Source organism: Haemaphysalis longicornis, unplaced genomic scaffold (genome assembly GCF_048455015.1).
Source record: "Haemaphysalis longicornis isolate Haplotype H1 unplaced genomic scaffold, Haemaphysalis longicornis Haplotype H1 scaffold_2, whole genome shotgun sequence".
Classification (NCBI taxonomy): domain Eukaryota; kingdom Metazoa; phylum Arthropoda; class Arachnida; order Ixodida; family Ixodidae; genus Haemaphysalis; species Haemaphysalis longicornis.
Window position 1 is genome coordinate 99,722,434 of NW_027526295.1, and position 25,497 is coordinate 99,747,930.

The 25,497-nt window shown below is 47.2% G+C and overlaps 1 protein-coding gene and 1 long non-coding RNA gene across 4 annotated transcripts in view; both read left to right on the plus strand.

Moving 5' to 3' along the window:
* Positions 1–2,131: 2,131 nt before the first annotated feature.
* LOC144169050 (monocarboxylate transporter 5-like) overlaps positions 2,132–25,497 on the plus strand; it is a 41,975-nt gene continuing 18,609 nt past the window's right edge. The window contains exons 1-3 of one of the 3 annotated variants that reach the window (XM_077698049.1): positions 2,132–2,444; positions 4,616–4,818; positions 18,769–18,912. In XM_077698049.1, coding sequence (XP_077554175.1) covers positions 4,635–4,818; positions 18,769–18,912 — 328 coding nt within the window. In that variant the 5' untranslated portion in view covers positions 2,132–2,444; positions 4,616–4,634. The remainder of the gene's footprint in view (positions 2,445–4,615; positions 4,819–18,768; positions 18,913–25,497) is intronic. The other 2 variants (XM_077698047.1, XM_077698050.1) reach the window with 2 other exon arrangements.
* Positions 5,280–8,386, plus strand: LOC144167269 (uncharacterized). Its single transcript, XR_013321913.1, has 4 exons — positions 5,280–5,425; positions 6,479–6,552; positions 7,022–7,108; positions 7,770–8,386. It is a non-coding gene; the product is annotated as an uncharacterized LOC144167269 (long non-coding RNA).

Consider the following 25,497-nt stretch of genomic DNA (forward strand, 5'->3'; position numbering starts at 1 on the left):
TCGAGCTGCACCATCTGTGCTTTCTGCATCCCGTATCTTCGGTGCGTCATGCGTTGCGCGTCATGCGTTGTGCTCGCCAGAGGTGCTCACCTGACCTGGCGGCTAGCTGCGCACGCGTTCCTGCGTCGCTTTGAAGCTGTTGTGTTTCAGGTGTTCGCATGCTCTTCTTCTGACCTTTCTGTGGCGTTTATTCTCTTCCCGGCTTGCTTTAAAGACAATTGTGTTTTTTGGGAAGTTTAACTCTTTCCCTCGGTTCAGCGAGCCGAGCAAAACGTGGCAAAATTCTTGAACGAGAAGGTCATATAGGCACAATTTGTCACGCCACTAAATCTGGAAAGGCTATTCATAGTTGTCAACATAGTTTAGCAAATAAAAAACATTAGGCACATTTAAGGCGAAACGTCTATACATGAGTAGTATGTGCAGTGTTCTCGTTAAAACTACATGGCTAGTTGATTTTCGCTAAAGCAAGAAAATACGCGTAAAAATTACACCATCTTCCCGTGGGGAACCATGAGGAGGATGCGAAGCATCAGGGGGGTTCCGTGTAGGTTCCATTGTGTTGCCGTTATGCTGTTTCATTTATCGGAGCACGATTGGGAACGTAGTGTGAACCCCCATGTAGAGACAGATAAATGTGGAGAAATGTAGAGACAGCGAAGAGACCGACACCCGCGTTACCTGATCGAACACCTCCTGGTTCTCGTCTTTCTTTATTGCGTGCTCACGCTCCTACCCCGCTGCCCGCCCTCTTCGTCCTCTTCTCTGGTTGAGCTGCAAGGCGCGTGACGCTTCCCGCCGCAGCTTTCCCACGGGAAATTCAACATCCTCGTCTAAAGTTTTAAGTTCGTCGTTCCCGTTGACGTTCAGCTTCGCGTGCCTTCGTTGTATCAGTAGCTTCTTGACGTAGTTTGAATGAGTGAAGGACATAAGGCGCGTTCGTAGCACATACTCTCATCTAGGTTTGTAGCGCAGTGGGAAGAGCGCCACGTACCTCCCGTTGCGGCCAGAGAGTCGTGGGATCGAAACCGGGCCCCGCCTAACTATTTCTTTTTATAGTGTACTGCGCTGACGTCAGGCCGAACGCTGACGGGGCTGAAGAGACGCGCAGGCGCAGTAGAGTGCGGACGGCGGACAACAACGACAACAAGGGAGGGAGGGACACAGCCCCGAGCATGAGATGCTTCGCATCTAAAAATGTTTTGACCCGAAAATGCAAGAAGCGCTCGCGCCTCGTGGCGGCATTCGAAGAAGACCAACAGTAATGATAGATTCCAGTTGATGGTGAGTGAGCAGTGGAACGTGGGGAAATTGAATTGACTAGAGCAAACCTCCAACCGTGTTTATCATTGGTGGAGCGACACGGGAGGGGAAGGGCGTAAGAGGTTCGCAGGGAAGAGAAGAGCGGCATTTACATGGCAGGGTGGCAGAAGACCATCGTTTTTCCACAACTTTCGCAGCGACGTGAGAAAAAAATTGGCTTCACCGACGGCACCCAATTTTTTTCCATTTGCTTTCTTGCTTTCCGGGGGTAATATGACGAGCTATAATCGCGTTGATTATCTTCTTTGCTTGCCTTTGTGTTTTATGTTTTTGTGCTCTCCTAGTTTCAACTCACTTCTACCTTTCTTCTCATAGACACCCCGGATAATCTTCACCAACAGCAGGTTATCAGCTCATAGAGAAATTCTCAGATAGCTGCTGAAATTATTTCCGAAATGGTACCAACGGGGACGTTCCATCATGCACGAATGCCTTATTAAATGAAATTCGCCCTTTACTTTCTGCAGCTGTAGTAAAGAGTCCCTGAGGGACATTAGGCAGAAGTAAAGCTGAACGTCAGCAATGTGCGCAGGGCGTGTCAATTTTGCAGGGCATCCAGCACAGGATTTCTAAACGAGATGGAAGGCAAACGTCAGTGACAACCGCAGGTGCACAAACGGAAAGCGGAATGCGCGCACAAATTTAGCGCGTAAGGCCCCACGACGGTCACGTGCATTTCCCAGCGCCGCGTCACCGTTGATCCCGTTGTCGTCGCGTGATTCGTGCTCCAGGCCGTTGTTGTACTACATAGGGGTGTGCGAATACCTGCAGCGACAGTATCTTGTGTCGCCTCACGTAATACTTTTGCTGACATATGCGCAACACCTCCGACAGTCTAAATATTTCATGTGCAAAGGTGGGCTCAGACTGCCTCCCTCGGGCGCATGTCTCGCGTCGCGTGCAACGCTTGGGAATGCGGTTTAATGCAGCTGTGACTATGACGCGATCACGCAGGCAGCAGCGGAGCGCTGCATGTTTGGGACGTAAAAAAAGCTTTGCCGAGCGCGTAGTGCTCCGACGGCAAGCTTGGTGCACGTGCGTGTGTCGTCGTCGGTGCTAGCAGGGGAAAAAGCACCGACCTGCGCGGCTCGCATGTTTTGGCGAGATACTGGTAACTAAAGGTACGAACACTTTATTACTCCTTGGCGGCATGGCACAAACCTCGTGGCGCAACGACTTTGTCATTTCATAACAGAAAAAGTGTGACGCGCCCATAAAAAGGAACGTTCTTTTCAGGAAACGAATCAGCTGGAAATTAATTGAACTTAGCTTGAACTCAAGCATCTTTTTTTGGCAAGGAAATATAACTCCGAGTGCACTTTGAACTGCCAGAAGTCTCATGTTTGCAGACGGATTTTACAGAGGTGCGTTCTCCCTGCCAGTATTAGTCTTGGGACTTGTAGATGTTGCGGAAGGTGCAGTTAAATAACAATGAAAGCTTGTTACAATGGAGGACCGAAAACGCGCAGATCGAGTTTGGTGTAAATCATTGCTGCAGTGCTGGTTGCGTTTTAAAACTACATGTACGCAAGGGATATTGAACGTCCTGTACACAAATGAGATGTCCCGGCTGCTAAGCCTCAGTCAGGTTTATGGCCGTATTCTTAGTCTGTCCTGCACTCCACGTGTTCCCTCGACCCGGCCGGAGGTTGGGAGAGGATACCGCAATGCTTTTACATGCAACAATCGATTTCAAGGACATCCTCGATTGTAGGTGCGAGTGGAGGAGGGATTCAGAATACCAGTCACGCGTCTTAAAATTACAGTTGAAAATTTTCAGCGATTAGGTGTTTACTACGGCGACGAAATGTGCTGACAGTAGCTAAAGCTTACTACGTGTATGTAGCCACTTAAAAAAGAGGGAAATCATTTTATATTCCACTGCATCGACAGCCTTTCTTTTAAACCGCTGTGAACACGTGCCGTTATTTCACTGGTGCTGGTTCTCCGCACGTGCCCGGTGTAATTTTATTTTAGGCTCCCGTAAAGTGGGATCACTGGGATCTAGACTTGAAATTATAGCGTAAGGAGGTTTGCTCCATGCAAGTTGTTCGTTCCACACAAGTGGTCAATATGGCGTGCGACAATAAGAAGAGCTCCCACTGTTCTACCCGCTCACATCAGAATTGGCGAAGCGGGCCCAGAAACTACTATTGCTCATGCAGATAACTTGCTGATACGTTAATTAATCACTAGATTTTAAGCCTAGCTTGCAGGCATTGCCGGTACGACTGCAAACTTCGTAATAGTGCCCAAAAGCCATGTGTTTCTCTTGGGATAACCATATCGTTTTCTCCAAGAAGCAACCCACACCCTGGGGCAGTGGAGCCGGTGAGAGTAACAATCTTTACCTTTTAAATATAGCCTTGTTCGCCAGATGTTTTCATGCAGATGGTACAGAGATTCCCACGATAATACCGGCAACGTATAATCATAAACCAAAACGTCACGCGCACAGCAAACAGTGTAAACAGTAAGGAAGCGCTGTACCCGTATTCTTGCCCAGCGGCCAAATTAAGAATGAAATCAAATGTGCGTATATCTGTGGTGGAGAGAGCCACTAGAAAACACATTCTTTACGCAAGTTCCTTTCTTGCATCGTCTTCATCGTAATAATCAAAAGCCTATAAAGGTCCACTGCAGGAAGAAGGAGTCTCCCATTAACGTCCACCTAATCTTGGGCTGCCCGAGTCCGCCCTTTGCCGCCAAATGTCCTGACTTCGACTTTCCATCGAGTCCATCGCCTTCCCGTTTTCCTAGTCCCATCTTTCGGTATACATTCTGTTAGCCTCGTTAACAATACCAGAGTCCTTCAAGGACTCTGAGAATACCAAAAGAACGGTTGCTTTGGGTATGCTGCGGGTATTTGTGCGCTGGACGCTCCTGCCGTTTGTGTCCCTTGAAAAAAAAAAAAGCTACCTATGTAATTTATAAAAAATGAATATCATTATAGAACCAGCCTGAATATTTATGTCCATTTGCGCGACTTAAATTTGTGAATTGAAGCCGAAATTCGGATGTTCCATTTGTCGCATAGTGACTAAGGTGTTGAGTTGACGTGCTTCAGCCACCGCTTCGACCAACTCAAGCACGGTGCCAAGAAAACAAGGACCGGCTACATACCCAGCTTTTGCAAGTCTCTTTGCCAGGCTTTCGTCAATGTCAATTCATCTGGAGCCCTTAACAGCGGCACTCCCAGTAAACCTTGCGATGTTTAGTTGCCTTGAGCATGAAACCTCAAGTGGTTGCTTTGGCCAATGGCTGACATTCACATTTCCCCCTTTGTTTACAGAGAAAGACAAAGGTCAGATATGAAGAACCGGGTCGACAGCAGGTGGGATTTACTTGTGGTGATGATGATGGCCGGCGTGTTTTGCACAGCGACGTACCGCTCGTCTGGATGGTTCTACGTCGCTTACATGGAAGAGTTCAAAGTTGACCGTCAAGGAGCTTCCTGGCCAGGCTCTGTTTATAAGACTGCATTCCGGTGCGCCGGTAAGCGATAATTGCCACACCATTTTTTTTTCTGGAAGAGTTTCTCGCTATTTGGGCCGATTGCATTCTCAGCTACACTCTAATCCTTGTAACCCATAATGTAACTTCTAAACGGAAGTAACCTATAAAATAAAGGTTACAATGAATCCATTTTGATGTTTTCTTTATCCCAGTCCATTTTAAGGGTTACAAGCGTGAAGTTAAAAGCGGTTTATAGGTTACATTAATGATTTATAGGTTACATCAACAAAATCCGAAATGTAACCTTTACGTTGTAACCTATAAAATGCCCTGTAACCTATAAGGATGCTCGTCGCGCCTTCTCTCCAGGCGGCCGTTGATTTCTCCGTTGCATGACGGGATATAGAGAAATGGCGGCGCCCGCAGGTCCGGTGGGCGCGTTTTCGCGCCACTCGAGCCTTTTTACCGCTGTGATACCCATACGATGAAGCGAGGATTGCTGTTACAAGACTTATTTGTTGGCGTGAGTCGCGGAGGCTGCGGCGAGCGCATTTGTGACTGGCAGCGCTGCACGGCCCGTTTTTCTACGACCAGCATCAAGTTCGCATGTTGGACCAATGCCCCGGCGCCAGTGAAAGCGAACTCGGTGAGTATATTCCCGTAACGGTTTCCGTGTTTTCACTGTATGTATCTTTTCGCTGGGGGCTTTTCAATTTGAAATTGCAGCATTCGAGAGGGATTTTATTTACCCGACTGGTTGCTTCGCTGGACGTTTTCTGTTGCCCGCGGCGGCAATTGAATGAAATCGCGGGTTTGCGTTCGTCGCGTCAGACTAGAGCGGACGATTGGGGAAGCCCGTACATTATAAAAGACAACGGCGCTCGTGACCTGCTTTCTGCTCTGCGCGCCTTCGTCATGTGTTGAGCGTTTTGTTTACGCTGTTGGCTGCATCGGGCGCACTTGACGAGTTATTGGCCCATGTAATTGTCAGGTAGCTCTGCTTGAATATTTGAAGTTTTTCCCAATGAAGTCTTATATTATCGCGCTTTTCTCTGGGTATTATCATTTTGTTTCAGCCGTCGGGAAATATTCATTTTTCTCGCTGCATATATTCGGAATGGTGTCTAGTTTATTTGTCTTGTAGTAATATATCCGGATAAACACAAGGTGTGTGCTGCAGAAAAGTAGCCCACTAAATGGTGCCCGAAATTTCTAGACTCACTTTTGTCCAGCACAAGCCTCTTTTTTTGTGAAAGTTTGCCCTACCGCACAATAAAAAGTTGTCATATGTACAACACTCTTCATTTTTGTCATTCTTTTCCTTGAGTGGGTAAATTTGGTGTTAGTCATTTTGAGGTAGCGGGGCATTTTCACCATGTTAAGTGGGTTTATTATTCTCATTCGCACGAATCAGTCGTTTATTTATTCGCGTGGTATTGCCGGGCAAATGGTTGTCTCGCGTGATCCTAGTGTAGTGCAGTAAAGCGACTTTACAGAATGGTGGTATGTATAAGCCAGCATGCAGGCTGCTTGATTGTTGTTGTTTTTTGATGATACAGAAATTGTGACGAATTAAACAGAGACAAGTGCTGGTGTAAAAACGGTTGCTGCACCCTCATCGGCTCGTGGCTGTTCGAAAAGTGTGGTTGCATCTGGCTACCTATGCTATGACTTATGAGCACTACTGTTTTTCTTGCAGGCAGTGTTCTTTGAGCTGACAACCAGGACTCCCCTGCGTATGACACAAGAAGTCTGATTTCCGTGGAAACAACGGTATGAAAACGCAATAACTAAAACACATTCATTCAAATATTCTTTGTAAAGATGGCACCCAGGCCTACACAGACAAAAGTATGAATCACTTGTAAAAATGCGAGGCCTTACTTCAAGTGTTATGATGCTATATTTCGTATCTTATTTTGCCTCATGTTTAGTGACTCTTTCTATCAGTTCGTTACTACATGAACGTTATGAATTCACATAACGATTTCCTCAGCATGGAGCTTTGTAGTTTTTCAGCAACTCCACATATTCTATAAGATGAGTGGTTTTGCAGAGCCAACAAGAACTCTTTTTCGAAAAGAGCTCTTTAAGAAAGCTTCAGTTGTTAGTGAGGGCTTGTGCTGTGTTCTTTTCTTCGTCTTGTCAAGTTTGAGGTGTTCTTTCATTATGAATGTATACCAACTGCCCAGCTCTAAAGCCTATTACATTATAACCCAAATAACCCTTTGAGTCATTACAGGTACAGACCTCCCGGGAATGCCACTTGAAGATTGGTGCAAGTTCTAGATGTATCCTCTCCCACAACACATTTGGACGAAGAAAAAATGTAAGTTGCCGATTCTTTTTTACGAATAGCCGAGTAAGAAACCACCGGTAGAAGAACACTTTACTGAAATGAAAAACGTTTCGGCTTCCACGTGGGATCCTCGTTCAAAATGAAACTGCCAGTACAAGGGGTGGGGGGGCGGATGGAGATGTTTAAGTACAGCCAAAAATGTGACGCAGACGGTGTCAGAATCGTGAAAGGACGTTTTCTGGGTTTAGTGCGACGTTCGCCCTGTTGCGTGTACTAGTGATTCCACATGAATTCGCGGAAATGTTTTTGCTTTCTCGTTTGCAAATATATGTGAGTTTATCTCGTAGCCCAAAGTTTCTGCCTGTTCTGGGTGAGCATGCAGAAACATTTCGCGAGATAAACAGGAACACGGCGCGATTAAAATTCAGGAAGGTTGGCCGGTATGACTATAGTGGCTTCGCGTTGTTCTGAACAATGCGGCCAAATTATTCTGTGTAACGAGAACTGAAATGATGTGAAATTACTTGAAAGGCCGTAAATCACTCCTTCTCTGGTGTGGCCTTTCATTTAATTCTCTGGTCTACGTCTTCATTTTCGTGCAATATATTTTTCGTACTTCACATGCCTGTGGTTTGGTGTGAGGGGCTTATGGTTGCACTGGATTTTGTTCTTTTTCTGAAATTTTCTGTAGATGGCTCTTCAAGGTGGGGAAATCCAAGTGACGGCCCCTCACATATATACCTCCATCTGCGGCAGCAGGGAACAAGTTATTCAGATGACCTCGGGAAATCTTCAGCGTGCCCTGATTTTGTGCCTGCTTGTGTTCTACGTAAATTGCGAAGCTTATCTCTGAATTTTTCCAAGCACCTTTTTTCATGCAGGAAACTATAGATCCCATTTAAAGTTTGTCCAAAAGACAGATTGCAATCGGCCTAGAAACTTGTTAGTGCTGCATAAAAAACGATAACTTGGCGTGGGAATCACAACTCAGGTGGAACTGTAAAGAGGAACCTAAGAGGGAAGTGTAAAGATGGATTCGTAAAGACAAGTGAATTCCAAGTGTAAAATTAGACTCTGAGTGAAACAGAGAATGTTAAACACTGCTTTGTATGAAACAGTGAATTTTTAATAAATGTTCTTTCTACTTTCCCACATTCTGCGTTTTTTCTGTGGGGAACCATGACAATAATGCTGTACTGGGAAAGTGGACCTCTGAGAACCATCTTATAAATGTAGCTCAAACTCGAATTCATCTGAAATGGTTCAATTGCAGTACCAAACAATTCGAAATACTTTGCATACGTCCGTGCAAATATTGAGGTAAAGAATCTGTATATTTGGCCATGTTTGTGAAGCTGTTCACGCAACATTTATTAAGCAGGTTTAATAAGGATATATGAATAAACCGAGTTTTACCTGAAAGTCTAAAGCAATATAGGAAACACCAGTTCGCTCAGGAATCCAAACTCGTCTAATACTCATTAAGGAACGATAATTACATTGGGGTGGTTCGCAGCTTTGCTTTTTAATAAATAGCCCACAGGTGTTTCATAATAATAAATGTGAATGTTCAAAACTACTGATGCCAAACTTCTGGAAATGAGCTCGTGTTAAATGCGCAAATATGTGTACATGTACTGCAATTCTCTTTTGATAATCATGGCCTAAGTTGTCAGACAAGAATTTTTGGCTTAAGGCTATGTTATCATAACTTTGGCGTCCTTTTGAAGTATGCTATCAAGTGCATGTTTCCACTAAAGCTTGGTTTCACTAAAGCCTAATGTTGTTTAACTAAAACTAAAATTCATGCCCACAATTTACCAGAAGACCTATCATGCACGTTTGATACTGGTTTCTTAAACGGCACAAAGCTGATGCAAACATCAAATTTAGTTCTGCCAGTTTATAAGACTTAAGCGTTGCCAAAACTCACAAAGATTTTGGGGTGACAACCTGGGTAACGATTATCGAACAGGTAATGCAATGCATATATATTAAGAGAACATTTTCAAGCTTTTTAGCACCGCAATTTTAGGAATTATAAAAGTAACTTCTCTTTTAGCCCCAGCCGTGTGGCCGGCAGTTTATTCAAGGGACGAATAAAAGACACCCGACGCAAAAGTTTAGACTGCGCAATGGACAGCATGGTCGCACATATCGTCTTCCACTGACGCGATATTTGTTTACCACGCGGGAAAGGCGCCTTCGGGGCGACCCCACAGCTGTGCCGGCGAAAGCGCGCCTGGCGCGCAACCTTCCAGGTGTGTGGCCTTGGACGGCGGTAGATGTAACTTATATATAGGTATACATGCTGAAAGCGGCAAAGTAACCCATAACTGAGTAACCCTTACGTGTATACGTATATAAGGGTTACGAGGATATAGGTTACATTTGTACCTTATAAATTATAGGTTACAAAAATTCGAAAATGTATACCTCTATTAAGGGTTACCCAGCTTAGAGTGTAGGCTTGCTAATCGATTTTTTCAGATTCAACGGGAATCGGCAAAATGGTAAATAGCGACCTAGGCCCTGTAAAAGGGACCCTTTTAACAGCCACTCGCCTGCAACATTTTCTGTGCAATGAGTGTTTTGATTGATTGCGCGGTTTGACACGCCTAAGCTACACCTGCAGTAGTGAAGGGCTCCAGATTAGTTCTTACCGCCTGGAGATGTGTAACGCGCGCTGTAATTTGGAACACGCAAGTGTTTTTTGCTTTTCGCTTCCATCAGAAAAGCAGCCGCCACAGCCAGGATCGAACCCACGTCCTTGGGCTCTGCAGCACAACGCCTTAGCCACTGAGCCGCCGCGGGGGGGGGGGGGGGGTACAGTGAGTGATATTGATAAGCGGAAACGCTTGGTGCTTTCGTCATGACATGATTTAACACATAGAACAATTTTTAGAGCTGGTATTTTTAGCGATTGTAAAAAAAAATAATGCGAATATTTTTGACTTGCTTGCTTGTAGGGATATGCGGCGCGAGCGACAGTTGGTTTGTCATGTTTAAAATATAGTGACTCTGAAACGAATTCCTGGCACGGGTTATTTGTAGGGCGCTGCACCGGCAAAATAATGCCACATATGAATGTGAGCCGGAAAGAACGCGGGTACAAATGTCCAGCGACTTTTTGAAAATTTGAAGGGAGATCTGCCTCATATACACAACGGAACCAAACAATGCAGGCTTGTAGATCTGTTTAATTCAGAACCTTTAAGGCAACGCGAGCCCCTTATTTCCTCGTCTCGGCTTCTTTTTTGTGAGATAAATGGGGCTAACTATTCCAACCCAAGTGAGAACGACTGAAACGTTAATATCGTTGCCTGCAGGGATTCGCCGCACCACCACCGCAAAGCGGGAACCTTAGCAGCTAAACATAACAGAGAACGTTATATAAATGTGACCCAAGTCTTTGTCATTCCTGCGTATGGCTTTATTACCAGTATGTACTTGAGCTGTAAAATCGGCTCCACAAGTTCCACACCCTTCCGCTCGGCCACTTCCTTCGCTGGCCGAGCGGAGGTCCGCCTGCGATGACGTCACGATTTCGCTCGTATCGCTTCTACGCTGAAAAGCGCCCACGTGTGAATACTGCTAAAATGGAAGGGCTCCGTGTCAGCTTTGGCATTGTGAAATGCACAACCAACGCCCGTTGGGCACAATACGTACGGAACTTTCCATTTTCCCTGGCTGTTTTCCGCTTCAGCTGACAAATATGCCATGAAGACGTCTATATGCGTGTCGTTTTTCAGCCAGGCACATTTATAGGGGGAAAATCAATCTCAGCCACATCGGAAAAAAATGGCTCAAAATAGGCTCACCAGCTGACAAGGCTGGGAGTTTAAAACTGTCGACGCAGCCAGATACACAAAAAGCTACGAAATATGAACCCCTAATATAAGCAGATGGCGCTATGCTGAACTGTTGGAGGGCTGCGAACGTTTGTTGCTGCATATTTAGGGGCGAGGTTTGTTATTATACAGGCCCACTTTAAAGCAAACGAGCATGTGCCCGCGCCGCAAGCTTCAAACCAGATGGACCTCTCTGCGGGGCCGGAAAGGACGCTTTGTTTGTTGCGGCGTTAGAAGGCTTGAAGAGTCACCACCAACATTTTTAGCGCTCGTAATCTGCGACTTGCAAAGTTAGAAGAATCACCGTCAATGCAGGGATATTTTGTGTATCTCACTACGACCGCATGCAATTCAAGGTATTCCTACGATGCCTCAGGCGCCTTTCAGCCGATTTCTGGAACATCGACATCTGATAACTGCAACTGCGTGTCCTTGAATCCCGGCAGCAGCAATTGCGCACTTTTGTGGTAGGACTCCCCTACGGGCACCTTTTCCATTTTTATACAATTTTTGCGCACCTGCCTGGATGGAGCCGCTTTAGTTGTGGAGGTTCGGCCTTTTCTGAGTGAGCGATGATGACAGATGATGTTTTGACACAAGGCAGAACTCCAAACGAATTTCTGTTGGCATTTTTCATCAGCCTCAGAAGCGCGAAATCAGCAGACGGCCAAGATCCGGCCTTGGGAAAGGTACTAAAATAAAGGACCAGGACCAGAATTATTCATTTTGCGTATTTCGTGCCCGTTTCAAAGCGTTCATTTTGACAGAGCCCTGATTGGCTGAGGCCAGACCACAGATGTGACAGAAGAAAAGCAAGGCACATTTGTTACCGTGCAGTGCCGCAGGTTGAAGGCCTCGCAAGTGCAAGTGCGACTACGTATCTTCCTGAAACGGGCCCGGAATGGGCATTCTTGAAACGGACACAACTCAGAATTTCATCTTAGGGCCTGTAAAAAGCGCCCTTCGCCCACAGGGTTAAGAAAACGAAACGATGTGTCCGTGTCGAGCAAGGCATTTAGAATATCACCATGGGGCACGTCACGTGATTTGAAACCTGGTTATCACGAGAGAACACAGACTACGCCCGCAGTCTTTCGTGAAATTTTGCTTTTGCTTGAGATTTCGTAGCCTGTCGTCTCGCTACTTCTACTGGATTCATCCTTTCGCTTGCGTTGGAGGGCACGCGCAGCAGCCGGCGCGCCATTGGTCACGCGGCTGAGGAACGAAGCGCCGGCGAACGAGTCGGAAAACCAGCGCTTTCGTGTGCGCGCACCATGTTACCACTTTCTTCTTCTACCAGCCAACGGTTCCTTCGCGGCGGGCAGGACAAGACACTCCTAACGCGGCTGAAGAGGGGGGGGGGGGGGGGGGGGGGGGCGGGGGCGGTTGTCACTCACGGAGCACAGTGTAGATGGCGCAGCGAACGCGCGCTATTACTCAGCATTCCCCTCGCGCCGGCGGGCGCGACGGCGGAAACATTCCGTGGGCTTTGCCACCTGCTTTAGCGACGGTTGTTTTGGGCGTGATTTGGCGCAGCTTCGCGTCCATTGCGCGCTTCCTTCGCACCGCTTGAATAACTTGCTCGACAGCACCTCCTGGGTAACCCGGACCCGACGGAATTAAGTGGTCGTACAGCAAAGATACGCTAAGGATTGGTTTGCAGGGCGGGAAAACAAAATGTAGAGACCACGTACAGACATCTGGCCGCTAGAGAGGCGCTACTCTTTTTCGCACCGCTTGCCAAAAATGAAACTCCCTTACCTAAATTGGTGAATACCAATTCGGTCGTGTTTTAGGCTGTATTGCAAAAGGCGAAAGGAGCAACTGGTTCTGATAAATAGCTATCATAAGAGTTCCTTCATCTTTTTCGCAATTTTCAAATTTACTAAACTAACTAGTTTAAATTGGTGTGAATGGGAATTACTAAGCTCGCATGGCGAATTATTTCGGTGTCTGCGCTTGTGTCGCGCGGTGGAGTAGCCCCGAGCTAGCACATCAGGATGGCTAGGTTCCGCAGAGTAGCTAAATTCATCCCGGCTAGAGCGGCGTGCGCCGCTTTATCTCGGCCGTGGCCGAGGCTGCGGCACTCGGGACACCGCCCCCGCGAATTCCAGGTAAAGGCTGGCCGAATTTCTGGTTTCGCTCTTTGTAGAACCACGTGTGTGAATTAAAGTGACTTCGCATGGGCAATTGTTGTGGGCGTTCGGGACGCCGCCCCGCAAATTCCAGGTAACGGCTGGCCGAATTCTTGGTTTCGCTCTTTGTAGAGCCACGTGTGTGAATTAGAGTGACTTCGCATGGGTAATTATTGTGGGTGTAGTTTAAAGCTTTGCTTTCCAACCACCTTCACAGCGTGAATTTGAGCTATTTTTTGTATTATTTGACTAAACACATGGATGTGATCCATTGTTGAGTATCCCTTCCTAAACCCCACGTGCTTTCTCGGTTGTTGGGAATTCACGCCTACGCTTATATGATTAACCATAATCTTGGGAAATAGCTTGTATACAACCGAGAATAGGCTGATGGGTATGTAGTTCTTTAGTTCTTTGGTGTCACCCTTTATGTGTATCAGCATTATGTTGGTGGTTTTGCAGGTGATGGGCACCTTTAGAGTGCTAGCTTTTCCAGTACAATAACTCCCACCTCCTGTAAAAGATGCACTGTTATGCCTTCGTCACCTGCAGCTTTTCCTATTTTTATGCCTTTGAGAGCCTTTATAGTTCCTGTTTAATTACTAGTGGAACGTCGCAAGCTATGCTTGTACGCTGTAGATTCCAGCATGAGACCCACCCACACACCACTGACTTCGTCACTCCGATACTTGCATCGAGTCGTCGGAAACGCTTCACACTGGTTTGGGTTCCTGGCATGTGCGGAAACGCCTTAGCAAACGTGCTCACCCCAGTACCTTTCCCGGGTCCCCCCATGTCCTGGCCAACCTTGTACCACCCGTCGACGGTTCGTACTCAACACCGCGCTTCCCGCCGTTACCAATTACAAGCCCAACGCCTATCACGTACCCTGTACCCACCCCGCAGTTCCCGTCTAACTCGTGAGGCTGCGTGCCTCATTCGGCAGGCTCAAACCTCTTCACTCCCATCCCATAACATTCTTCACCGCATCTATCGGCGCTCTGGCCATCCTTCCTGTCCCACCTGTTCTTCCTATCCATCCATCCCTCATTCTTATTGGGGCAGCACCCCACCATCTCTTGCCCCATCCCTCGCCTCCATCCCCTCCTGGGAGCTCTGGCTATCTCCCCCGCCGACAGTAAACATCCAGGCTGCCGAGAAAGCTCTATACAAACACGTGCACCGGATCCGCACGGGAATTAGCTGCGTGGATCCGGTGAATTGAACTTTCAAATTAGGACCTGGGGTTAGGTCCTGCGGAAAATAAAAGTTTGTTCTCTCCTGGTCTAAGGTTACTTCGTTATAGGGTGGTGTAGAATCGTTGCGCTACGTTTATCATCTCGTCCAAGCTGTGCGTAATGTTGCTCGGCTCGTATATGTCTGCATACATTTTTCTGTAACCAACAGATTATGCTCTAACCAGCAGATAGCTAGATTCGTCGTAGTTGCTTTTAATCTTTCGCTCATTGCCAGCGTTTCTTCAATCTTCAATCTTCAATCACATCACGCACGAATGTCGCACGTTTAACTTCTGTTAATTTCGAAAGCTCCGCTAACTCAGTATGATCGAATGTACTAGACACATTCATTTTCTTACGTGTAGGAATAAGTCCCTTCGTTCACTGAGTTAGTTTTCCAGTTTGTTTCCTACATGCTGCTTTTCCAACTGCTGCTGCAGACTCTGTGATTGCCGTCGTAGGTTGTCATTTTCATGTCTACACTATCCCGGTTTGTCCGGGTTAAACGAGCGAAGTTGTTTTGAGGTGTTATTTGAAACTCTTGCGTCCTCGCCCTGTTTTACTCCATGCTGGGTTTCTTACTTTTCATAAGTTTCCGTGTTTCTCTTTCGAGTTTCAGCCTTTGTTTCCACCTGACCATCCCATGATCGCTGCTCCTAATCTTACCTATTCCCTACACGCCCCGCACAACACCTGGGTTGTCACTTAAAATGAAGTCAATTTCGTTTTTCGCTGTACAATCGGGACTTTTCCACTTCGATTTTCTCTTTTTTCGTTTGCAGAAGAAGATGTTCAAAAGCCCCACGTTATTTCTCTCCGTAAATCCCACCAGTGTATCTCCGCGACTGCTGCGACGGCCTATTCTAGCCCTTTAATGCCTGAATTATGAAATAGGCCACAAAACATTTTTTTTTGTGTGTTTCGGCTTTAATCAGGGACCGTGATCACATTCCACATTTGTTTTATCTGGGGTGCAACTATATCGCCGACTTTTAGGTTTGTCGCGAAATCGCGACAACAGGCACTTAAGCCCATATCTCGAATAGAACTTCATCACCTGCTTTTAGGTTTGTCCTGAATTCGCGACAACTGGCACTTGGGTCAATATGAGGAAGTTTTGCCGCAAGAATAAAGGGGATGTCTGCAGGCCTGCGAAACAATGGCTTCTATGAAAAACATTTATTTCACAGATTCCAAGCCCAAGAAATCAACTGTCTTGAAAATAAAATACTCGGCTCAAAAATTGATGACAGCATGTCATTTACGGCTGGTGAAAATTGTGGAAGCAGTTCGCATTCTTGTTGAGGCACAGGTGAACGTTGCACTTCGCGCATTTGAAAACCGTTTGTCCTTTGCACCCAGGCCGTTTGCACCGCTGGCGTGTGTTTTCCACAGCCGGCCAGTGACCTGTACTGTCCGTACGGATGCTAGCGACTGGCACGGGTCTCATTGGCCCTCTTTTTTTCTTGCATTCAAGCTTGGCTTCCACAGATGAAGATGACGGTCTTCCCCTTTTCTTCACAGTAATGTCTTTGCCCTGCTTCAACAGACATGTGGCAATGTAAAATTTGAATTTGAGGAGGTCCATCCTCTGCTTGACAGGAACACCCACTGAAGCACAGTCACGTCTATAAAGCAGCCAGCTGACAACGACGACCATGTCCACAAAGTGAAAGAAAATCTTGAGATAAAACTTTCTTGACCTAATGTGGATTCTGTAAAATGCAATGAGGGCATCAAGTTGGTCGACGCCTCCCATCGACTTGTTGTAGATGCTAACAGCACTTGGACAGTCAACCTGCACGGTCTTCTTTTGCGTGCGTTCCCACCTGTCTACGGAAGTCACCGGCTGTGCACCTGCAAACGTGCTCAATGTTGTCACCGCTCGGTTGTCGTACCACTTGAGTACAATTATTTTTGAGTCATCAATCACCGTCTCGAACTCTTCAAAGGATCCTCGGCCCTTCTTTTTCAAACTGGCATCGGTAGGCAGAGGGCAACCCTGTAGGCGATTAGCGCGTGCTGTTCCAAGACAGTGTACATCTTTCTTTGCCAAGGCAGTAAAAAGCTTCACTGATGAAAACCAATTATCACAGAAAAGAAGATGGTTCAATCCTGGCTCGATCACTTGGCACAGCTTGAGGACTATATTTCCACTGGCACCAATGTCCGGCTCTCCAGTAACAGCCTCTATCTTCCCTGTGTATATTTCAAATGAATGTACCATTCCCTGAGAGTCGCACAGAAGAAATGTTTTGTAACCCCACTTATGAGGTTTGCTGGGAATGTACTGCTTCAGATTACTGCGACCCTTGAATGGAACCATTTGCTCGTCAACACAAAGGGCTTGCGTTTTCGGAATAGACTGAAATTTTGGAAGCAGGGAGTCAATAATTGGTCTCACCTTGAAAAGCCGATCCTTCTGTGGATCGTCGGGCGAGGGCATGTCTTCATTGTTATTGAAATGCAAGCTCGCCTTGATTGCCTCCCAACGATCACGTGACATAGTATCAGCCACCGTGGGGACCCTACACTCTGCCATCCAGTATAGCCGACTTCTTGGGAGCCTACAGAGCGACATGAATGTGATCGTGCCAAGAAACTGTTCCAGCTCCTCACGAGTCAGTGCCAGCCCTTTGTTTGGGTTTTTTTGCGTTGCAAACAGATTTGTCTGCTGGACGATTTGATCCAGTAAGCAGTCATCAAAAAAGTCTCTGAAATATTCAATAGGTTCTCGCACAGTGTCATTTTCAGGAAGAGTGGTATTCCAGGACGGTATTTCCCGCTGTTCTCGACAGTCTGTTTTTTTCCACTTCACGGTCTGTTTTGCACAGGCAGTTGGCAAAGCCACCACGTCACCGTTTTCATCTTCACTGCTAGACGAAGACTCTCCCAAGGGCGCAGCCCGTGCTTGTGCATACGGATCGTAGTCAACATCGTCGTCATCACTGTCACTAAGACAGCTATCGTCACTCTTATCCTCAGGTGGCAGTCGTGTGCGAAGCCCTTTTCTTCCATAGAACGATCCAACGTCCATCCTCTGCCAAAAAATAAAAAAAAAACGTCATACCTGCAGTCACCGCGAAGTGCCAAATGGCCGAGTGTCACGAATTCGCGACATACCACGAAAGGAAGAAGCATGCAACAAAAAACACAGTTTTAGAGAATGTAGCAGCTTATGGGCAGTCTCTTGAATGCGTGCCAATAGGGTAAAAGATTTGGGGAGCTTGTACTCACTTTGGTTAGGCAGAAACCGACGAAGAAGTGAGAGCTGTCTCACGTGGCTCGCGCTTCCCGCCAACCGATAGCACAGAACTGGCAGGATGCCGATAGATCTACTGGGTTCTAATTTTCAACATCTTGTACTAGATGGCGATACATGCCTGGAGCGCAACCACCCCCTCTTTGAATGAAACACATGACAGCCGCCGCTGAAGTGCCTAAATGGCCGAGTGTCGCGAATTCGCGACATACCAGAAAAGCATGAAGCCTGCAACAAAAAACGTATTTTGATTCAATGTAACACCTTATGGACAGCCTCTGGAATTCGTGCAAATAGAAAAAAAAATTCGGAGAGCTTGTGCTCACTTTGGTTAGGCAGAAAACGACGAAGTGGTGGAAGCTGTCACACGTGGCTCGCCCTGTCCGCCAACCGACAGACATTCTGGGTTCTTATTTTCAACAACTTATACCAGATGGCGCTACATGTCTGGAACGCAACCACCACATCTGCTGCAAACACATGACAGCCGCCGCTGATGGCAGCAAAGGTTGCGCGAGTTGCCTGGCCAGCTTATTCAGTATGTCGCGAATTCGCGACAACCGGCATTAAAGGGCTAGGGTTTCCCCCTGACCTTTCTCCCATTTTCTTCTCGCCTACTTTTGCGTTAGTCTCCCACCACAATCGCGAACTGTGTTGTTCCCTTTCTTACAGCTGACTTGACGCCTTCATAGGAACTTTGTCGGTGTAACGCTTAGGGACAGGAAACGAGCTTCCCGGAGCAGGGAACAAACTCGAGTAGAAGATATCATAATTCAAATAAAGAAAAAAAAGTGGACTGGGCTGTCCATGTAGTGACACGAAATGAGAACCGCAAGAAGAAGGGGAAGGCCAATAAATCGATGGAGAGGAGAAATAAGGAAACTCGAAAGCAGGGAATGGACTCGAGGAGCCCAGGACACGAGCCGCAAGAGGTCACCTACGTCGTGCAGGGGACTTAGATAGGCTGGTGGTTATGATGATTATACAGTAAACCATGTTCATAAGCGTTATTTCCTTTAGCGTGTTCAAGCTGCCGATCTTTACATGCTGTCAAAGGTGTGGTCTCACGACGTGTCCGCGGTTTTGAACACCAAAATTATTTTTGAAAGTTCACTGATAACCACTGAAGTTAAACAACAGCAAACTTATACAGAGGTGTCCACACAATCATTGAAATTTTATTTCGTCAATTTCACACACGCAGGGCTTTTCGTCACAGCGCTTCGTAAGCACCTATCCAACTTCTGGATCGGGCTGATAGGAGGCTGCTTGCTGTGGGGCGGAACAGCTGCGTCCGTGTTCGCCCCCAACATCGCCTGGATGGCTGTTACCATTGGCTTCGTCCACGGTGAGCTACAAGAAAGCGCAAGTTGTGTGCTAACTTTGTCTTCTCAAAACACGCACCAATGCTTGTAACAACAACAGTAACGTTTCTGAACGTTTGCTCTGTCTCTGTTCACGTCATATTTTATTTTACGCTGAACGGAACAATTGACACATGAACCGACGCTAAGCTGGCTTAAACTATTTTTAAATGGAGCAATTTACTTTTGGGATGTCGAAAACGTTTCAATCACTTACGTTGCTTCCATAAGTCTGCAGTAGTAAGGAGTGTCAAAGGGGTTGCGTTTAAATAGGGGCACAAGGAAAGGGCTCATCGTTCTTATTCGGTGAGTCCGTAGGCATGGGGCACTAAGGGTTACAATGTGGCGGCTTCACCTTAAGCCGTGTACTTGGCCTCATAGAGGGCGTTTCAGGCTGAGCTGACCAATAGGGAGATGACAACTAGAGTTTGTAACCGGGCAGGTGGCGGTAGAGCCGCGTAGTGGCTTCTGCATGAGTTCTCACGTGTGTCAGCACTGCTTACGCTAGTCTCGGAACCCGGTTAGAAGATGAGTGAGTGAGTGAATAAACTTTTCTGGGCCAAAAACTGGGGAAGGAGGGGGGCGGAACGGGATGTCCCCCGGGTCCTTTCCCATCAGATTGCGGCCAGGAGCCCGTGGGCCCTAGCGGCATCCTGAGCCAGTCGGACGGCTTGTAGTTGGCACCCCGCGTCGGAGCTGAGCGGCATTCCCTCCCACTGCTCTAGGTTACTTGTGATAAATATTGGTGATATCGGTGTTGTATGAATGGGGTGTGCTGTGGGCAGGCCCAAATGATGGAGGTTAGCTTTTGTGGCGCACCACTGGCAGGAGTCTTTATAGAGGTCGGAATACAGGCGGTTGTAGGCGGCGGGGTTGGGAAATGTGTTAGACTGTAAAAGCCTCCATGCCACAGATTGCCACCTAGTTAGAAAGTGATGTGGCGCCGGGTATTTGAGACGGCCTAAACGGTAGTGATTGGTTATTTCCTTAATGTGACTAGCCTGTCCCTGCCCACCGTGTTGAGCATACGCTCTGAAGAGTCGAGGTGGTCCAGGCAGCTAGACCCTCGGGCGGCCTCATGAGTGTGCTCGTTTCCCGGCAGAGACGAATGGGCGGGCGCCCATATAAGTTGTACATGACGTAAGTAGGAACCCTCGTATCGGTAAGTGCGCGTTCAGCTTCTGAGAAGATTCTCCACGTAGCGAAATTTCTTAGGGCTGTTTTGGAGTCGCTGCCAGCACTCTCTCACACATCGGCCATGATCATAATCTTCGCAGATGTCGAAGGGAGTGTTAGTGCAATCTCGATTTCTTCCCCAGTTTCCCGGTGAATTGTGCCCATTGATCCAAGAGACGACAGAGCTACCCTTTCGGTCTACGACTGCGATGGCCCTGGCTTCGCGGTTTGGGTAGTCGGCCTCATCGATGTAGACCATGCGTTCGTCATTATGCAGGCGCTGTAGTGAGGCTTGCGCTCGTGGAAGGCGGCGTTCGACGTTGTGGTCGGGGTGCATAAATATGCACCCCCAGAAGATGAAAACGGCGCAATCGGTGCGCTCACCGACGATGTCTTGGCGATGCCAGAAATTAGATGAAGTTGTTTTAGAGCAGGCGGGAGATAAATCAACGTGCAAGGGTATGCACAGTTAAACCTGGATGTAACGAACCTCTATGTGACGAATTCCTCGATTTAGCGTAGTCTTTTAATTCCCCATTGCCAACACCATTGAAGCCCACGTGTTTGCGGCCTTTATGTAACGAAGGCATTGCGACGGTTAACATTGATGTACCGAATTTGATACGCTGGTCAGTTATGGTTTTTGGCACTTTTTCGCAAAAATCGGCTGGAGAAATGCATTAATTTAGCGAATTTCGCCCCCACCACAAACTACCGTGCGTTTCCCACGTGTGAGTGCGGTATCGGTTACGTGCTAGGCCTGCCTGTCGGCGTGTAGTTGCGCGTATCCACTGCTATCTGTGATGTCGGTTCGTCGGTGATAAGTTATGCTGCATTCCTGAAAACGAAAAAGTTTTGTCTTTTCGAGACAAGCTGGCAATTTGAAATGCTGTCTACGCTGGCGAGAAAGAAGAACGTCGCCAGGCAGGATCGGAACGCAGCTCTCACCCATTTTGAGTGCGGGAGAGAACATCGAGTTCACGAAAAAGCGACCTGCAAGTTTGGTCCAGTGTCAAAAGGCGAAAGGCATTCCAAAGTTACGTTTGTGAACACGGGAGTAAGTGACCTTGGTTCTTTGGAGTGACGTGGAGTGATTAATAAGATCGTGGGAAAGCAGCTGGCGCAAAACACGCCCTTTTCACCGTGAAATAAATCGTTGGAGGGTGAGTTCACCGTCACTGACGTCTAGCATTTTGGTTTCCTTTCTGCTTCACTCACGCGTAGGGTTTACTCGAAACCTGCGTGTAACGAAAACTTGCATATAACGAAAACTTGGCAATTCTCGTAAACTTCGTTATGTCCAGGTTTAAACGTATTCAATTAGTAATGGTGAAACAATAATGTATGGGGGCGTTAGTGTGTAACGGAATAACATATCGGTAATGATCGCGTACACTAATAAACGGTGAAAAGTGCCAATTGATACGGAAACACTATTAAAATAAGCACGCATATGTGTTATGACAATGTTAGGCAGGTAAATAAATAACATTTTTCCGCTGGTCGTGTAACGGGAAAAGGCGCGAGCTGGGAATTTGAAAACAAAATCTTCAGAAAAAGCCGTAACCACCGAGGAGGCAAACATTGGTCCATGTGCCACAAGTTGCAATGTCATCCTGGTTCCCGCAGGCTATTCGTTGGGGCCAAAACTGACCTGAGGATTGTCGGTGCATAGGCAACGCTATGGTGCGCTAGCGGTCTGGCCTGGTTACGTCTTTGTGGGCCTACGTGCAGGTTTAACGACATGTAACCGTAACAATGAGCGCTCCTACGTGGCAAGCAACAAATTCATTTGCGTCCAGATGTTGCTACAGGCTGACTACATTACAGCTCGAAGGGAAACAGGTGCAACGTCAGGGGAGCACATACCCGCGTTGGCGCTGCTCACGCGTCGTCGGTTAGCGCTGCAATGAAGCAGGTTTTAATGCATTCCGCATGATAGCTACTTACGTCACGCTGACGCATACCCAGATTCGCATTGCCAAGCAGAGAACATTTAGCGGGAACATACTTTACTGCTTTATTGAATGCTACTTCTGTATTTATCATGTCTTTATTAGTAATGCAGGCCTTAGTGTATTCCTATAACCCACGTTTTAGGCTAAAGGCCAGACCGCTTTCGCTAGGTCCTCCTTTAGATAGCTGGAGCCCCGGAGACGTAGTGGCGTTCGGTATGCGTGTTCGTCCGGCATTCCGGTGGCCCTTCGTTTGATATTCATCGAGATTCCACATTGGCTCATCTTCATTTCAACGCCATTATTGTGCTGGCATTCTTAGGCACCACCAGCCATTTTGTCGGCGCTCTCTCGGATACGACTTGCAATTCGCGACTTTTTACCGAGTAAACAAAAGTGTTTGCATTAATAGGGTGTAGCTTGGCGAAAATGGGGAGGCTAGTATATGAAAGGTAAGGGTAAAGACGAGGCGGAGAAATACTACTGGAGTCTAGTAGTAGACTGAGAAGAGGGAGAGGAGGAAGGGAAGGATAGTTGGAGTTGGGTATAGAATATAAGGAAGGACTTAGAATAGGACTGTTGACGAAGATGGAAGAGAGGAGAAACATAGAATATAAAGACACAGAGAGGAAGTGAGGAGACAGAAAAAAGATGAGAGCAGTTTCAGGGAAGAGGATGAGGTACGGGAAGCTATAGGAGGGTGCTGAAGAGGAGGTGAGAGCGTAATAAGTGTGTGGCAATGCCCTGGTCTTGAAGGGGTTCGAGCGGGTCATCGCGGTCAAGTGTCAACGTACGAGAGCTAGGTAAAGCCACCACAGCACACCAATGTCGCCAGTATCCTGTGTTTCCTAACCTGCCGCACACCGGCATCCCGTGTTACGCTCTGGGCACCGGAGATGGCGCCACACTCCAACAGTGGCCCAGATCGCCAAGATGACCCCACGTTTCCTGCAGGCGAAAATCGTTTTTGGTCGTCTATATAAGCACGTAAGCGTCATTCTTGTTGTTGGTGTTAAAGGGACCCAGAAAGGCATTTTGAGCACACTAAATGAACTAGCGCAAACGTTAGGTTGGGCGGTAAACGTCAGCTGTGCAAGGTACAACATTTTTACGTGTAGCGGAAAGTTTACAATTTCGTTACAAAGTTCGTTGCCGTGTTCCCGCCTATTCCTGGGTGCTGTTGGGCTGTGTCACCTTCTCGCGTGTACGTCATCGATCCTTCCGCGCGCGTCACTAGGCAGAATTCTTGCAATTGGACGGCGGTATCTCTCACTCCGGCGAGGAGAAGCGTTGTCTGCTCAGCGTCGACAGTTCGCGGCGGCGCCTTTGGTTAATTAGCGCTTCATGCAGCACGCTCAGCGCTATTGTTGTTGTTGTGTTTGTTTCACGTCTTTATTTCACTTACATTTCCCCTGGGGGGCTGCTCTGAAATGGAAAAAAAAGAAAAACCCTTAAGGGGGTAAAAAAAAAAAAAACGAGGTCCTGGGCAGTTGCGGATCGGGGGCCCACGGCGCTATTGTCCATTGCGGAGGTCTTCCGGTGTTGTGTACGTCCACATTTATCTGTTCACTCTATTACCACGCTTCTCGTTAGGGCGCGGTGGCTAGGCCGACACGACGACGACACGGCGGCGACGCCGACTTTCAATTTCGCAGAGCGCCAATTGTCATTAGACGCTGAAGGCTACACGAACACGTAGGGCGATCGAAAGTCCGCGTGGTGCGATGTTACTAGAATAGCTTATTGGGGTGGTGTGACTAGCCGGCTGACCGAAGACGCCGCCATTATCTATCGGCCTTACGTTCGTCGGGAATCGATCGAGAAGCGAAAACTGCATGCGCTGCGACAGCATTCGGGCTATAATGAATGCGGCTCTGTTCTGTTAGTTCCTACAGTGTAATAAATAACGTAAAGTTTATTAAGTTCATACAACTCACACTAGCGCTAATGTAATCCGTATTTCGGCTTACGACGCTGCGGCCGTTCGCTTTGGCAGCAATTCGTTTCCCGAAGTTGCAAACTGCATATTCGTGTGCGACCAGCTAAGCTTGTAGAAAATGTAAGCTAAGTTAAGAGCAGAAAATGAGTTACGGAAGGTTTATTAGGTAACAAGAAATTAATATCGTTCAAAGTATTGGGCCGAAAGCGTAATAACAAGAGCACGGAAAGCACTGTTTCCGTAGGACGAAATCGCAGTCGCAGCCAAAACAGTGCGTTTTCAAGAGGTCAGCCACGAAGTTGGGTAAACAGGTTATTTCCGCGCGCCTGCCGTTGTTTCGTGGCGCAGTGAACAACGCTTGCTCTCGCTCTTTCAAAGTCATGGGTTCAAACCCGGGCATCTTGTTACTTTTTTTCTTCATGTGCCTTCCAAGGGGCATGTTTTTCGAATCCTATGTGCGGATACAAAACAAAACTTTTTGGTCGGACTGTTGAACTACCATATTAAACGTCAATGAATCGACTAAGTCATGGGCACGATTTGTTCAGTTTTAAACTCGCGCTTGGTAGGCATAAAAAGGCAATTGTACTTTCAGAGGACGAATTGGGATGTGTGTGTGTATCTTGCAATATTGGTCAGTCTTTATAAAGAATAAGCACAGTTTCCTCCAATACACTTAAACAAGACACAAGACAGGCGTGTTTGGGGGGGGGGGGGGGATGTAGGGCCACAGACGGCAACCAAACCATCCACAATTTGCAGCACTGAGCACGTACAAAATGGACGAACAGCCTTTACAGATACAAAATAGGCTCCAGGGCATCAGGGGAAGCGAGAGGTGAATAATTGTTTTGTGCTATCATCTATATAGTCAAACAAAGAGGGAGCGTGCACGGTCCCAAAACTCACACTACTCTTTCGAGACCGCTCGTAATATCTGTTACGGTGTACTTATCTGATAGTTGATAAACACAGGATCGCGTAAAAAGTTCCCGGAAAGTAAGGGGGAAGGGGGAAATGGAATGCACGGTGCACTCTAAGAAAAGTCCCAGGGCCGTACACAGTCAAACCCCGTTATTGCGAACCTCAGATTAACGATTTTTTCAGATTAACGAACATTTTGAAAATCCCCTACCCAATCCCCATTAATTTCTATGTAAAAATATTTCACTACTACGAATTTCAGAAAACCGATTTCAGAATAACGTACCGAATTTTATCATCCTTATATAAAACAACACTTCAAAATAAGGACGTCCGGGTGTACAAAATTACTAGTATCGATGTGAACGGCGACTAATGGTGGGCATGTGCAACTATCATCATCAGCATACTAAATGCACGTTAGCTCTATCGCCATCGCCTGCGCTTGGGGATTCTCGCCGCAATGCTAGCCTCTGTCGCCGCCTTTGTTCGCCGTGGACGATGCAGTCACCTGGCCAGTGCGACGATGAAGCATGCACGTCTGCTGAGCTGACGACTGAAGACATCGTCAATAC